Here is a 16663-nt window from a genome sequence, read left to right on the forward strand (position 1 = left end):
GAACAATCTTAAATCAATAAAAAAAAGGAAAATCAAGGAAAATGAGAAATAATTTTTCTTCAAGTCTTGTCCCATAGTGGAATTATTCTTCTAAAAGCAAATGATTGAATAAAAAATCCTAAAGTCCAAATTTACCCTTGTAAGATATTGGTTTTCCTCTGAAGGAAAAGGCTGTGGGAACAACACTGCCTCAACCACTAGCCAAAGCATGAACTTGATGACCTAGTAAGGCTTTTCCATTTCTAATTTCTTGATCCTTGTATTCATAAATTTTCCTGTTTAATATTTTTTTCTTTCAATGGGACGTCCAAAAACTCTTGTGAAAAAGGTCCAAGATGGAAATTGCTTATTCATTGATAGTAGGGGGAAAAGAAAGCATACTCATTTCACTCTGTTGAGACAGTAAATATTCATTCCCTCTTTCATTCAACAAATATTCTTAGAGTGCTTGCTATGTGCCAGGCTCTATTCTATGAGTATGAAATGTTAGTATCCTAATTCCTAATCAACCTAATGCCTTGGTTAAAGAAATAATAATATTAAGAACAATGTATACACAGCATACTTGATTCTCTGATCCACAAATGAAAAATCAGTATTAGTTACATAAAGCAGGGGAGGGTTACATGTGAGAGGAAAATTCTTGTCCTCAATGATCAACAAATTAATTCTATGTGTGCTGTTATCAGCCCCATTTCCTCATTTTGCAAGTCTTGTAGTTGTGTTCTTTGAGGCTATAGGGGGTGGAGAGTTGGAGAAGATGGTTGATAGGTCTAGCTTTCATGGTCCTATCATGGTCAGTCCCATGTACCTACTCTAATGTTTCCCTGTGTTAGTTCTAGATGTTGAGATCCTTAGGACCTGGAACAAAGCTCAACACCAGGTTGGGAAAAAAGGACATAATTTTCCCTGGATGTGCTCAGGGTGTAGTATTTAAAGTACTCTGCAACTTCTATGGTATGGAAATTGTGCTAGAAACTTGTAATTGAAAGTGAGTAAAGCAGAGGTCAATGCCCTCAAGGAAGCTGCAGTTTAGAGAGGGAGGTGGATATAAATCTAGTAAATTATGATGCAATAAAGTTCTGTACTTACACTTGGAACAAAGGTGAGAATTTTTCAGACTTATCTGGCCATAGGGAAAAAATTAAAAATTGCAATCTATTTAATCAGTATTGTCCAAAGGTCATTAGATATATTACAAGTGTGGGAAAGTACTTCATTAAAATTAAAAACTTCTCCCTGAAAGTCAAGGTCAAAAGGATGACAAGCCACAGACTGGGAGGAAATATCTGAAAAATATTTTTTGCAAAAAATAAAGGACTGCTATCTAAAATATATAAAGAACTCTTAAAATGCAATAAGAAAACAAAAAACCCAATTAAAAAATGGGCTAAAAGCTTTTAACAGACACCTGACCAAAGAAGACATACAGATGGCAAATAAGCACATGAAAAGATATTCTCCCTCATATGTCATCAGGGAAATGCAAATTAAAACAACAGTGAGATACCACTGCACACCTATTACAATGGCCAAAATCTGGAACACAGATGCACAAATGCTGGCTAAGATGCAGAACAACAAGAACTTTCATTCATTGCTGGTGAGAATGCAAAATGGTACAGACACTTTGTAAGATAGTTTGGCAGTTTCTTATAAAACTAAAAATACTCTTACCATATGATCCAGCAATCACGCTCCTTGGTATTTACCCAAAGGAGTTGCAAATTTATGTCCACACGAAAACCTGTACAAGGATGTTTCTAGCAGTTTTATTAATAATTGACAAAACTTGGAAGCAGCCAAGATGTCCTTCAGTAGTTGAATACACTATGGTAGTACATTCAGACAATGGAATATTATTCAGTGCTAAAAAGAAATGAACTATCAAGCCGTGAAAAGGCGTGGAGGAAAATTAATATTGCTGAGTGAAAGAAGCCAATCTGAAAAAGCTACACACTACATGATCTCACCTATATGACATTCTGGAAAAGGCAAACCTAAGGAGACTATAAAAAAGATCAGTGGTTGCCAGGGGTAGGGGAGGATGAGTAGGTGGAGCATGGAGGATTTTTAGGGCAGTGAGAATGCTTTGTATGACCCTATAATGATAAATACATGTCATTATACATTTGTCCAAACCCACACAATGTACAAAAATAAGAGTGAACCGTAATGTAAACTGTGGACTTTGGGTGATTATGATGTGTCAACGTAGGTTAATCAGTTCTAACAAATGTACCACTCTTCTGTTACATTTCAGGGGATGTTGACATTAGGGCAGGCTATGGCATGTTTGGGGACAGGGAGGATGTGGGAAATCTCTGTATTTTCCCCCCTCAATTCTGCTGCGAACCTCAATTCTGCTCTAAAAAAAAAAAGTCTTAATAAAAAAAAAAGTGTGGGAAAGGTAAACAGCAAAAACAGCAACAAACCTATAAATGAATTCTTTGCTTTAAGAAATGACAAGTTTTTTTATTTTTATGTTTAGTATACAATAAACATTAGGTATCAAAATGTCAAGTTATGACAAGATAGACAACATTGACTTGACAGCATCAAACAGAAAATATATACACACACACACAAACCTCTCCGCTTAGTTAATTGCTGCCAACACAAGGATGCACAGGTTAAAATATCCATATATCAATCGACTTCATGAAACTTAAGTCTTAAAGGGGATGATTGCACAATTAGGGAGACTACATACATGTGATTACTTTTGGAATTATTTCTCTACTTAAAACCTATTTTGGAAGAAAACATACTCAAAATATTGCTTTAGTATTTTGTGGGGCACCTATTAGCATCTCCTGGAATTTGCCTTTCTTTGACTTGCGGACAGGAAGAGGAAGGGTCTTATGACTGGAAAGCCAATATGAGCAAGTGTGTGGACGGGGGATGTGGGAACAAACCACTGCTGCTGAAGGCAAAGAAACCTGCAGGGAAGGGCGGGGATTTGATGCTCCGCAGGCAGGCAGGGGTCAGCTTGTGGAAGGAACTCAGTGACTTCTTTGCCTTTTATTCCTACTGTTATCTCTGGTAAAATGAAAAGTTCATAATGTTTTAGTTGTTTATATTTTCCTACTTTTCTTAGAACTTGCCATATTTCATTATCAGTGGGTTATCTATACATACGCCATAGAGATTCATCTAAGAAAATCTTCATTTAAGCCCTTACTATGTTCTAGACAACGTGCTCACCAGTTTACATGCAAGATTATGTTAATTTTCATGAACGTTTTGAAGAAGCATCATTTAGTAAACCGATTTTAGAGTTGAGAAAACTGAGGTGGAATCTGTATGTGAATCCTACCTATCTCAAAGTTCATGTTACTTTAGTAATGGTCTTCATAATGGCATTTTCCCAAGTGTGTTCCTCAGAGGATAAAGCATGAGAAAAAAGCATTCTGTGGTCACATCAGTAGGAGGACCGGAGTGCACTACATCTCTCTCTTGAACACTCACAATGCACTTAGGATATTAAAGTCCTTGTGAAGTTCTGAAATAAAGAAACCTATTTCATTGTGTTCAGATGAGCATTTCACAAACTGTCAGAGAATTCTTTTTTTTTTTTGGTGAAACATTTAATTTTTGGGACATACTTTGGGAAACTTTGTATATTGGGAGAGTCTTATTAATAAGAACTCAACTTATTTAGAATCCAAGAAACATAAACCTTATTATATACTCTCGAATTAATGTTTGTCAGAATGAGGGCCATGAACTCATTGGGTTGTGAAATCAATGAAGTGGATCCTGAGCAGTATTTGGGAAACAAAACAAAACAAAACAAAACAAATAAGATAGAAAATATCAGGGTTATTGCATGTAATAAATACTGAATCATGAAAATTTTTACTGGGTCACAGTGTAAAATACATTTCTTTCCATGGTTATGGCCAAAAACATCTAAAGAGACTGCTTTAATGAAAGTCACACGAATTGCTTGTTATGCAGGAGTTATGATGATAACAAATGTCTGAATTTTTATGAAATTAACAAAAAGGACTACAGTAATCACATGGCTAAATACAGTACTTGTTATTACTTAAAATTAGATAATTTTGGAGCTGAAATATCTCATAGAGGGAAAACCAAAATAGAGTTTTAGTGACTTGTCAAGGTCAGACAGCTGTTAGCTGGGCCTAGAACGCAGGGTTTCTGATTTGTACTCTATAATTCTTTTACTTGTCAGCATAAATTGACATAATTTTTATTTATAGAACACGAGGATTATTTCTTTTTAACAAATAAGAAAACCAGGCACAAAATTCAGCAAATCACCCCCAGATAGTAAGTCAATGATAGGTTACAAAAATGCTGAAGGCTTTAATTGAAGGGAAAAAGTAATATAGAGATACTTCAGTGCTGAGGTCTAATTATTATTCCAGCTAATAACTAACTAATTAACGTAATACCCCATGTTACTAGGTGGGGTCATTCAGTTGTTTGGTTTCTCACTTGAACATGTAAGTGTCCTGTATATATGATTCTGAGAAGACTTAGCGGATAACACATCAGTGAACACAAACCCTGCCATGTGTAAGCTAAAGATGAAGACTTTAAATAATGAACCAAAGTATTCCCTCCAAACGCACACCATTTTTAAAAAAGAAAAGGAGCTATGACATATGGAAGCATCCAGAAGCTACAAACAGAAGCTTCTACACATTTTATTTTAGGAAGGCTTCTGAAAGGCTCCTTCCAGTTGAAGCCTTGAAAATTATACCTAAATTTGTGCCTATTCACTCTTCTCTCATGGTCTGTTCTGGGGAGGAGGGAGTGTCAGCAACTGGTCAGTGGAGGCTGGAAATATTTCCTTTTCCACCCCCTCTGCTCCCTGGAAAGCGCCCACAAGCGTCTACCCCAGGGAAGCGGGCCTGCGCTTGGCTTCCAGCAAACCCTTCTCAAGTCTCTGGAGCCCAGGTTGGTGCTATCTCCTCCCAGAAAGCTCTGGGCCACAAAGGGCAGAAATCATTTGATAACTTAATCTTGGGGAGAGGAAGAGACGCTGAGGCCTGTGTACTCTAGTGATAAACGGAAGCATCCGGGTGACTCAAGGAAGAGACATGGCATCGTTTAAAACTAACACAAACTAATAAAGCGTAAACAAGAACTGAAAGGGGGTAGGAACCACCCCTACAAAACGTGGTAGGCGGCTGGTGCCCGGAAGGAGGATGACCGCGTCGTTACGACCTGGAGGTTCCAGGGGTTCCCTCCGGGGAGACCCGGCCGGGAGAGCAGGGAAGGTAGAGCAGGAGGTGAACTTCCTAAAGCCCAGGACCGACCCTTAGACCCTCCCCCTTCCTATAATTAGCTCAAAGCCGGTCCCGCCAGTCGGGGCCGGTGGCTCCCCTGGCCCGCCACCTCCCCTCGCCCATGTCGCGGGGAGGGAGAAGATCCCGGGATGGGGGTGTCGAGCCCGGGCCACTCGAGCCCCCTCGCGCGGCTTCAAAGCCTGACCCCGGCTGGGCCGGCTACGGTCGCCGTCCTCCCCACTCCTCCCCACTCCTCCCCGCTCCTCCCGCGCCGGCAGCGCCCGCCCCGGCCGTCCGGGCTGGCGCGGGGGGCGCGGGACCGGGCCCCGCGTGACGTGGGCGCCGCGGGGGGAGGGGCCGCCCGGGGGGCTCCGGCCGCCTTATTAACGCCCCGCGGGTCGCCGGCAGCGAGCATACGGCCGCTTCGCGAGCAACAGGAGCCGGCGAGCGGCCCACTCCTCCCACCTCCTCCGCCTGCCTCCTCCTCCTCCCCTCCGGCTCCTCCCGCCCCCACCTCTGTGCGAGCGGAGGAATCGCCCTCTCCCTGCCTCTTTCTCCCGCTCCCGCTCGCTTGTCTCTCTCGCTAATACTTCCCCCTGCTGTGCTCCAGGGGACCCAAGCATTCTCAGCGCTAACCTTAGGGACCCATGGTGCTCGAAAAGCCTAGAAAAAGCCGCTTCGGGCAGAGATAGTTGGAAGCCCCTCGTCCCTTCCCCCTCTCCCGGCGCAGCCCATGCCCGGCTTGCAGCACCTTCTCGCTCCTGCACGCTCTGTTTGGGAGGACGGGGTGAGAAGGTGAAGTGGAAAGAGCTGCAGAGCAGAGGGGCCAGTCTCAGAGCTCAGATTTCATTTTCATTGAAGCAAAGCACAGAAGATCAGTTTTTTTCTGTTTGTTTGTTTTTGTTTTTGTTTTAATTTTGCATTTTTTGGTTCTTTTTTCTTTTTCTTTTTTCAAGAAACTTATTTTGAGGGGGGGTGGGTTTGCTCTGGGCATTTGCTTTGCCCAGTAGTTGAAAAGTGAACTCGACTCGTGATGGTTCTCCTGTCACTTTGGTTGATAGCAGCCGCTCTGGTAGAGGTTAGGACTTCAGCTGATGGACAAGTAAGTGGAAAATAATAACAATAAAAAACTCAAACCCAACCTTTTCCCGAAAAAGTTCCTCCCCTCTTTCCCCTCCTCTCTCTCCTCCTCCCCCCTCCCACCCTTCCCTGTTATCTGGTGCATTCACGGACGGTGTTTCGAGGGCTGGGCGCAGCGTGCGGGGCTTTCTGGGGTGGGGGGTTGAATGGCACGGGAGGTTAGGACTCCCACTTCGGGAGCCCAGGCTTGTCACACCTAGGACTTCACTTTGCGGCATTCGGAACAATTCCTGGTGACAAAGTGCAGCTAATTCGCATCCTCGCCGGGCCATCTGGGTTTCCTCTTTCCGGAGGGCAGTCTGGGCGCCTGAATGAAGTTCTGGACGCTGGGTCCGGGATCCCAGTGCTCTGGTTGCAGCAGCCGGAGTCGGGTTCGCGGGACTTTCTCTCCTCCTCACTGACTCACAGCTTTTTCGGGCAGCCGGAGGCGGGGGTTTCAGGAAGTCCTTGGGCCGGACAGGGAGCGATCCAGTAGACACGTGTCCTGGGAGGACCGCGGCAGGGCCGGGGTTTGACAGTTGGGGAGGGGGGGCCCGGGGACGTTTCCTGCCCTGCGTTTTCCTGGGCAGAGGCTGGAGGCGCCGGCCGCTTTTCTCCCCTCCCCCTCTGCACAACTCCTCCTCTTTTTAAAGCGAAGTTGAGTGCAGCTCTGTTTCTTTTCGACCCAGCCCCCGCCCTTTGGAGACTCAAGGTGAAGCCCGATGCTCTCGGAAGAGTCCTTGAGAAGGCTCAGCGGGATGAGCCGAGCCGTTTGTAGTAAATCACATCACCACAGGGCCGGTGGGACTTTGGGTACAGAATTTCTCTGTGAGTTTTTGTAGCGTCTCTGGTCTGCCTGGTCTGACCATAGGGTGAAAAGTAGAGAATTGTCTGGTGGATTCCTGACCTCAAATCTGATACATCAGGATTTAGACTTCTTTTTGCACGTGTAAATTCAGAGACTTTCTTTTCTACTCCTGACCCAGTACCCGGAGTTTTCAGAAGAGAATATCGAGTGTCAGTATTTATTTTTTGCTGGCTTCATAAATGTTAAATTAAAATTAAAACGAGCAAACGACACCCTGTCCCAAATTATTATTGAATTGGCTCATGCTCCTGTCACAGAACCTCCTACAAACTGAGGTGCAGCCTTTAGGCACCAATCCCGGTCTCCAGCATCTCCTGATTAGCCAGCTCCTGAAAAGCATTAATGGTAGAAATAAAACGCATGAGGTGATAAGATGAAACCCAGTAACTGTTTCTTTTTCTTACTTTTCCCCCTCCTTTCCAGGCTGGTAATGAAGAAATGGTGCAAATAGGTAAGCCTTGTTCTCAGATGTCACTCTTATCTTAGTAGAAAGTAGGGAATGAAGTAAGCGAAGCAAAATATTGTTTCTGAAATTTCTCCCATTGATGGTTAAAGAAACAATTGGTAGTCCAGTAACATTTCTATTCTTCTCTTCCTCTTTCCGGAGGAGGGTGTCACTTTCCTCAGGCTGAGTTGTAGTGATGTAAAAATTCTCCTGAAGTCGGACTTTTCAGGCGTCGATTTATTAACTGTCTTTGGACAAGCCACTGGTAGGTACTGGGAGGGTGATGGAGGGACTGGAAGAAGATATGGAGATAAATAAACTTTTGTAGCATTAAGAGGAGCAAATCTGATTAGAAGAGAAACAAAGTGTAAGAATGCTACAAAAAAGAGAAAAATGAAGCACAGATGATGGAAAGTTTTCTCTTAAAATTTTTCCAGCTTTGAATAATCCCTCTGATGGCTTTTCTTATGCCATCTCCTTTGAAATAGTTAGCTACTAATGTGTAAGATACCGTTAGGCCTTTTGCAGATAACATCTAAAACCTCGGTATTGCCTGACGATATGGGAATTATTCCCATTTTATGGGTGAGGACACTGAGGCTCAGAGAGTGTGACTTGTAACATGTCCTCCAAAGTCCATGGTCTTTTTCGAAGCTGTTTGTAATAATGTATTTGTTCTGAATGCAGGAACTGAAAGTCATCTGTCAAGAAGCCAGGCTCCGTTCAGTCTTTTCATACACATTTAACTTGGGTTACTTTAAAAGATAATTTTCCTTTTGGCAGAGTGTTAGTCTCTGTAAATTGTGTATTTGTCAGGTGATATGGTAAAGTCATCTTTTAGATGAAAAGATTTTGTTACTGCAGAAGTAGTTACAAATCTTTGCCCACGTGCTGTGTGCCAGGCACAGTGCTAATTGCTTTATGTGCCTTATGTCATCTGTTTCTCACAACTGCACTAGTGGGTAGGGACACATTGTGCCTATTTTAGATCTGAAGGAAATGAAGCTTGAGAGGTTATACAGTAACCTGCTGTAGCGCATAGTGGAGAGCTCAGGGAATTCCATACTTGTAAACTAATGGAGGGACCCCAAGATCCAGGCCCAGAGTATCTGTTTGTAGCCATATGACATCGTGTGTCAGAATGCTCCTTTCTTACTCAGTGCTTAGCATTTTTGGAACTCCTCCACAAGCTTAGACCTCCACAGGAAGTGCAGGACAGACAGGAGGAAAGTGACTGAGAACTGCATTGAAAATACAATGTCTATGAAGAGATATTTGTAATTTGTGGTTGATAGCATTCAGCCATCAACATGTATCTTTTTATTTTTATTTATTTATTTATTTATTTATTTATTTATTTATTTATTGCTGTGTTGGGTCTTCGTTTCTGTGCGAGGGCTTTCTCCAGTTGTGGCGAGCGGGGGCCGCTCTTCATCGCGGTGCGCGGGCCTCTCACTGTCGCGGCCTCTCTTGTTGCAGAGCACAGGCTCCAGACGCGCAGGCTCAGTAGTCTTGGTTCACAGGCTCCATACGCGCAGGCGCAGTAGTTGTGGCTCACAGGCGTAGTTGCTCCGCGGCGTGTGGGATCTTCCCAGACCAGGGCTTGAACCCGTGTCCCCTGTATTGGCAGGCAGATTCTCAACCATCTGCGCCTTCAGGTAAGCCCCAACATGTTTTTTTTTTTTTTTTTTTTTTTTTGCGGTACACGGGCCTCTCACTGTTGTGGCCTCTTCCGTTGCGGAGCACAGGCTCCGGACGCGCAGGCTCAGCGGCCATGGCTCACGGGCCTAGCCGCTCCGCGGCACATGGGATCTTCCCGGACCGGGGCATAAACCCGTGTCCCCTGCCTCGGCAGGCGGACTCTCAACCACTGCGCCACCAGGGAAGCCCCCAACATGTATCTTTTTAAAGAAGGATTTTTCTTTTTTTTTTTTTTTTTTTTTTGCTGTACGCGGGCCTCTCACTGTTGTGGCCTCTCCCGTTGCGGAGCACAGGCTCTGGACTCGCAGGCTCAGCGGCCATGGTTCACGGGCCCAGTCGCTCCGCAGCACGTGGGATCCTCCCGGACTGGGGCACGAACCCGTTTCCCCTGCATCGGCAGGCGGACTCTCAACCACTGCGCCACCAGGGAAAACCCCGGATTTTTCTTTTTAACCAGTCTTCAAACAAGTAGGAAAAGAAAGCTGTCTTACCTTTTATTTCTTAAACATTCGATTACTTAAACATCCCAACATTTCGATATGTAAATTAAAAAACTATTTTAAGATTACTCATTCTACAAGGAATAAAATATACTGCTTTGATTAAATTTTCAGATAGACTCAGCATGCTCATATGTAAGAGGCCCTGGGTTAGACTTTGGTCCAGTCCTTCTGCTATTATAAACTACTTTGGTAGTTCTTGTCCTCAGGGAAGAAAGTAGTACAGGTCTGCTTTAATTTGGTAAGAGGGAGATGAGTAACAGCACATAAGAGAAGAGGGCAGGGCACTCTTAGGATGTGTTGCTGAAGATTTATTTGCTCCTAAGTTCCTCTGCTTTATGAGATTTCTTTCTTTTATTATTATCATTTTTATTTACCATTTCCGAATTGAGTTAAGGGAAGAAATAAAGATAAAAATAGATTTGACTCATGAGTCTTGTGATAGCAGAAGTGTACCATTTGGCTTTGGGTTATAATCATTTATGTTGTTCTTAAGAGGGATTTAAAAATATATTTTAAAAATTTGATGTGCAATAATGAGTTTCCTTTCCCCTGTCCCCATGCATCAAGGGATTGCTAACCTGGAGTTTTGGTAAATGTACTTTTCTACATATAGTTAAGTAATTTTTTTCCAATAATTGATTCAAAAGTAGTTTTATATAACTGCCTGGAGGTGCTATTTGATCAATGACAGAATTAGGAAAAAGTCATAAGGTTTGCAGAATTAATGAATTTATATTTATTGATCTACAAATTGGCTAGAGAAGATTCCATGTTTCTGAATAATTTGTGAATAATTTATTGTCTCAAGAAGAGGTAAATATAATTTAGTAACAAACCACAAATTCTTAGGAAGCTAAATTTAAAAGCTCCTTTCTATTGAGATATAATATACATGCAGGGTGGTGCATATAAGTGTACACCTTGCTGATTCTTCACGAAGGGAACACTTCTGGGTATCCAGCACCCGGATCAATAAGAACATTACTAGTGCTTGTGCCACTTTCCTAGCAGGATTCCCACACAAAAGGTGACTTGTAACAGGATAAATTAATATTGCCAGTTTTTCATTCTTTTTATAAATAGAAAAACAATACATACTTTTTTAGTATTTGGCTTAGGAAACCAGTAAAAAATATATATCTGTTATGCTCCAACTGCCTGGAGTAGAGGGCAATCTGTGATGGGGGCAGGTTAGAACATATATATATATGTCACCCATGAAGTCTGTAGTACGGGATGTGACTTCTTTGCTTTTTTCTCCACCCAGTGGAAAAATGCCCTCTTGGTGTGTGACTCTTGGGAAAACGGGCAAATAGGTTTTGAACTGTCACCTCGTTCTCTGCTCCCTTGTCAATCAGAGAGGAGCTCTCTACCTATCTACCTATCTGCACCCATGTATACATACATACACCCATGCATACATGCATACACAGTATATAATACACCCATACATACATATACCCACACGTACATACATATACCCACACATATGCACACGTATACATGCACGCATACATACATATAGGTGCATATGTGAATGGGTATGTAATGTGTATATATGTGTAGATGTGTTTCGTGAGATTGGTGGACTACTTCTGTGACATATCAGGGAGCTCTTTCATTTCTGACTCAGAATATGGCCTTGGTAGGATGCCTAGAGTAATGGTGGGTAGCTGGCTAACTGGCCTGATTGGGTAAGGAGGTTTGCTCTGTGACACATGTGGCTTAGGAAATAATCATAGTTCTGTATAAATTGGAGAATCCAAAAAAGAATTCTCTGAGTCCTTTTGTTTCATAAGCCACGCCTTTGAGATTACTTGAGTGTTATCAGAGGAAGAACCATTGTAAGGCTTTGGTGTTCAGCTGTCTTCCCTCTCTCGCCCCCGCTCTTAGAATTGGGGCATATCCATCTTTCTCTGCCCTATTTCTGTTTCCCAGTTTCAAATTTCATTGCATTTTATTCTTAACCAAATAAAGTTGCTAATTTGTCCTCTCAAGTATCTGGTTTCCTGAGAAATAATTTTTCATCATTTTCAGGTCCTCGTTTGGTTTTCAAGGTGTAGTGTGTCACTGTACCTTCTCCTTGGTATAGAGTAAGTGTTTCCACTAGTGTAGCCCTTGAGAGTGCAAAGACTTTGTCTTGATGACTGCTGTATCCCCTGTACATAAAACAGAGCTTGGTACCTTGTGGGCTCTCAGATATTTGTTATTCAGTGCATAGATCTAGTAAGCAGGTTATTATCTTACTGGGATTTGCCTGTGTTCTGATTTTCCTAAAATGCTCTTGTTCTGTGCCCCTGTCCAGGCTTAATTGGTCCCCAGGAAAATGAGGATGGTGACAATGGCTATACAATTAATTATTCAATGTTATCAAGGCTCCTTGTGACTTCCTGTTTCACCCCACAAAGCCAGGGACTTAGGCTTATCAGTTTTTTATGCTTTTGTGGTTGTGCTCAATACGTATTTGTCAAATTGAATAGAATTATATGCAGGTTTGGAATGTTCACTAATTTTGCTCTAAAGTCTATTTGGGATAAGTTGCCATGTTGCTGGCATCAGTGGAAATAAGATAAGCTAAGATTGAAATCTGTCAATCCAGTTTGCCAACAACAATACTAAAAGATGTGGTCTAAAGCAAGTTTAAAGGGATCCCTTGTAAACTTTAGAATTTTAGCCACCTAAGCCATTGTTCTTCCCTGGCACTAAAGATCATACACTTGACTTTACTGATTTAGCTCCCACCTCTCCATAGAGCATCATAATGATTAAAGTTAAATGCTTTAAGCTTCTTAGACGAAGATGTTATTAAATGCAGCATGTTACCTATCACCAGCAACTTACAGCTGGTTAGCTGAACTATTCCTTCCCCATACTTTTACTGTTTTCTTTTTTCATTGTACCAAATAATCATAATATTGCTCGGAAATGTTAAGAAATCTTTAAGGTCATCTCTGTTTCCAGGACGATTATCTTTAAGCATTCTTTGCTTATGGGTAGCCAACCAAGATTACCTTGGAAATCCATTAGGGACAATTCCAAATTGCCTGCTAAAATCATGAGTGGTTTCAATATGAAGAGTTTGGTTATACTGCTTGAACTGGATCTATTGACGGTGAAGACTTAAATAGAACCCTACTGCTTCCTCAAAGAGGATTGTTATTACCAGAATTTTGGGAATGCTTTCCTCAGAGTTCCTCTAATAGAGATCAGCTTTTACTTCTAAGCTGTGCTACTTCTATTATAAATTGTTGAGTTAGTCTTTTTAATTAATCAGTTTTTGTTCTGATTATAGATGATTTACATGTGCCCTTTGTAGTTATCTACTATTTCTGTATCTCCCAGATTTTTGACAATCATCCCAAATATCAAACTTTTGTTATAATTTAGCATATTCTTATTCAGTCTTCTTTTAATACACAGATTATGGGGCTTTTATTGGATACCTGATTTTGTTTGGTTTAATATTTTAATGTAATTTTCCATATCATTACAAACTCCTCATAAACATCATTTTCATCCCATCATACTAATAAACCTTATTTTATGTAATCATTTCCCTAATGGTATCCATTTTCTCATGATAGTGAACATTGCCACACAGTGTTGTATATGGATTATTGCCCACTTTTCCAATGACTCCTTTAGGAGAGCGCCCTAGAAGTTGATTACTGAGTAAAACCAAATTAACGTGATACATTTTGACGAATGCATGACTTTTTTTTTTTTTTTTTTTTTTTTTTTTTTGTGGTACGCGGGCCTCTCACGTTTGTGGCCTCTCTCGTTGCGGAGCACAGGCTCCGGACGCGCAGGCTCAGCGGCCATGACTCACGGGCCCAGCCGCTCCGCGGCATGTGGGATCTTCCCGGACCGGGGCACGAACCCGTGTCCCCTGCCTCGGCAGGTGGACTCTCAACCACTGCGCCACCAGGGAAGCCCACAAATGCATGACTTTTAAAGATGTTTGTAGGACCTGAATTCCTAGTAGCAATATATAGGAAAGTGTTGATTTAAAATATTTTAATTTTAAATTAGGTTTGGTTCTGCTCTTCTTGACATTTGAACATAATTTTTAAATATTTGGTTATTCAGTCTCTGAAAGATGCAATGAATTAATCATTTTCTAGTTACCACGTACCTCAAAGTATGAACCATTGTGTTATAAAAATGTTTTGTAATTTTATCAGTACTCTAAGAAGATTTGTCCACCTCATAGAACAGAATTTGAGAGTTGTGTATTCTTTAGAATGGATAGTAAAGTGTGGGAAAAGTTCCCTAGCTTAGGAATCTCTGTTCCCACATGTAATTCATCCATCCTTATTTTCTGAATGCATTTACATGACTTTGCTGACTAACTATAAATTCCTAGAAGAGATTTTGTGGTAAAATATCAGTCTCTTGTTTATAAAAATGAGTTCCACAAATTCAGCATGATGAATCTTTATGGAATTTAGAACAAACTGTGAGCAGCATGAAACAGTCTGTCTTGTTCTTGAAGTGACTGATAAAACAAAAATAATATTTAGGAAACTTGTAGAAAGTAAAATAGGATTAAACATGAATCTTCAAATATTTAGATAATAAATCATATTTCCTACAATTTTTCTTAATATTTAGTACATATATTTTTATATGTATGAATGCACACAAATAAAAAGAATGATTGAAATAATTATTCATATGAATTTGTGTTCTCTTTCTTTTATATGTAAAAACCTCTCTTTTTTACATGTAGAGTCCATTCCTTAATCTAAAAGCTAACCAGTATATGCATTAGAGGAACTATTAATATTCATTGCCTCTCCTCCATCAAATGGTCAGGGGCACAGACTCTGTTTACTGTGTGGTTTAAAATCCTGACTGCAACACTTTCTAGTCGATGACCTTAACCTCTCAAAGCTTCATTGTCTTGTATGTGACATAGACATACTACTCTTACTTACTTCACAGAGTTTTAAAGGATTCATAAAACGCTGGCACATTGTAAGCAAGCTAGAATAATAGGTATTATTATTAGTATGTCTTAGTCTTGTGCTTTTAAAATTTATTTATTATTTAATTTAATTTATTTATTGTTTCTGGCTGCATTGGGTCTTTGTTGCTGTGCACAGGCTTTTCCCTGGTTGCGGCTAGTGGAGGCTACTCTTCATTGCGGTGCGTGGGCTTCTCATTGCGGTGGCTTCTCTTGTTGTGGACTATAGGCTCTAGGTGCACAGGCTTCAGTAGTTGGGGTTCGCGGGCTCTAGAGCACAGGCTCAGTAGTTGTGGCACACAGGCTTAGTTGCTCCGCGGCATGTGGGATCTTCCCAGACCAGGGCTTGAACCCGTGTCCCCTGCATTGGCAGGCAGATTCTGAACCACTGTGCCACCAGGGAAGCCCAGTCTTGTGCTTTTAAAAAACACTTTTACTCAAGGAGAGCTGCCTCATTCTAGTCCATACATTTCTGATAGGTCTGCCTGCCACTGTGGCTTTCCAGTCACCTTAATTTAGTGTGTCATGGACTTGTACACTATCCAGCCACTCAGCTCACCATGTGACAGCTCTTTAAGAGTTCTATTTTCATGTATTATCTTCATGTTGGTATCTCAGTGTAGTGTTGCTTAATTCACTGGAATATAGCAGTAGAGGGAGGAGTTGAGTAAGGAATAGTGCAAAAAGTTATTCCACACCAACTATATTTTGTGTATACTGGACATAATTCTTTCTTTTCTTTTCACCTTATTTATTGAAATTCCTTCTTTCCATTTCATTGAGAGAATGTTTCTGTATTAATTGTGACTCCTTTGGATGCAAATAACAGGAACCCAGTTGACAGTGGTTAAGGAAGACAGAATTGATCAGGTAATCAAAGTCAGGTATAGCTGGATCTAGGGCTCAAATAATGTCAGGAATCAATCTCTCTCTCCCCCCTTCCTCCTTCTCCTCTCTGTCCCTCCCTCCTCTTCCCCCCACCCCGACCTTTCTTTCCTCCTTTCCTCCCTTTCTCCCTTCCCTCTTTGTTTCTCTCTTACTTTTCCTCTGGGTTGGCTTTCTTTCTCTAGTAGCATAAGATCGTGACTATCCAAGTTGTGGCAAAGACTGTCACCAGCAACTCTAAGCTATCATTACCCCACTAGACAGAACACTTCTGTTCTGGCTGCACCAGTTAATAGCTCCTGGTAGGGCTTTTATTGGCTACCTGGCTCGAGTCATAAGCTTATTCTCAAACCATGAACTGTGCTCAGTGATGCAGTGCTCTGATTAGCCTGGATTGAGATGTTTCACTCTTGACTGACAGGGACTGAGAGTGGAGTGTGAGATGGTTAACCTGAGGGAAAACTGGGATTCAGTTAAAGGACAAGGAGGGGCGGATGCTGGGCAGCACACGTATGCAATAACGTCACAGCTGTGAGGACTTCCGCCACATCAATGGGAGCTGTTGGCTGTGGCAGGCAGAGGAGTGGACCCCCAAGATGTCTGTGTTTGAATCCCTGGAACCTGTAATTACATGACATGGCAAAGAGGAATTAAGTCTTCAGGTGGAATTAAGGTTGCTAATCAGTTGACCTTAAAATAGGGAGATTATCCTGGATTACCTGTTGGAAAGTCCTTATAGATGGAAGGGGTAGGTGAAAAAGACTTGGTTTGATGTTGCTGGCTTTGAAGATGGAAGGAGGGAACCTTGAGCCAGCGCACGCAGGTAGCCTCCGGAAATTGAAAAAGTCAAGGAAACAGATCATTCCTAGTGCTTCCAAAAGAAATGCAGCCTGCTGACACCTTGCTTGT

The 16663-nt window shown here is 41.7% G+C and overlaps 1 protein-coding gene across 2 annotated transcripts in view; it reads left to right on the forward strand.

The window, feature by feature from the left end:
- The first annotated feature begins 5763 nt into the window (after positions 1-5763).
- Positions 5764-16663, forward strand: part of ADAMTS3 (ADAM metallopeptidase with thrombospondin type 1 motif 3) — a 292726-nt gene continuing 281826 nt past the window's right edge. For both annotated transcript variants that reach the window (XM_082630522.1, XM_082630521.1), the window contains exons 1-2: positions 5764-6366; positions 7675-7702. In XM_082630522.1, the coding sequence (XP_082486648.1) occupies positions 6298-6366; positions 7675-7702 (97 nt within the window). In that variant the 5' untranslated portion in view covers positions 5764-6297. The remainder of the gene's footprint in view (positions 6367-7674; positions 7703-16663) is intronic.

Source organism: Mesoplodon mirus, assembly GCF_964341445.2.
Source record: "Mesoplodon mirus genome assembly, chromosome: 2".
Lineage (NCBI taxonomy): Eukaryota > Metazoa > Chordata > Mammalia > Artiodactyla > Ziphiidae > Mesoplodon > Mesoplodon mirus.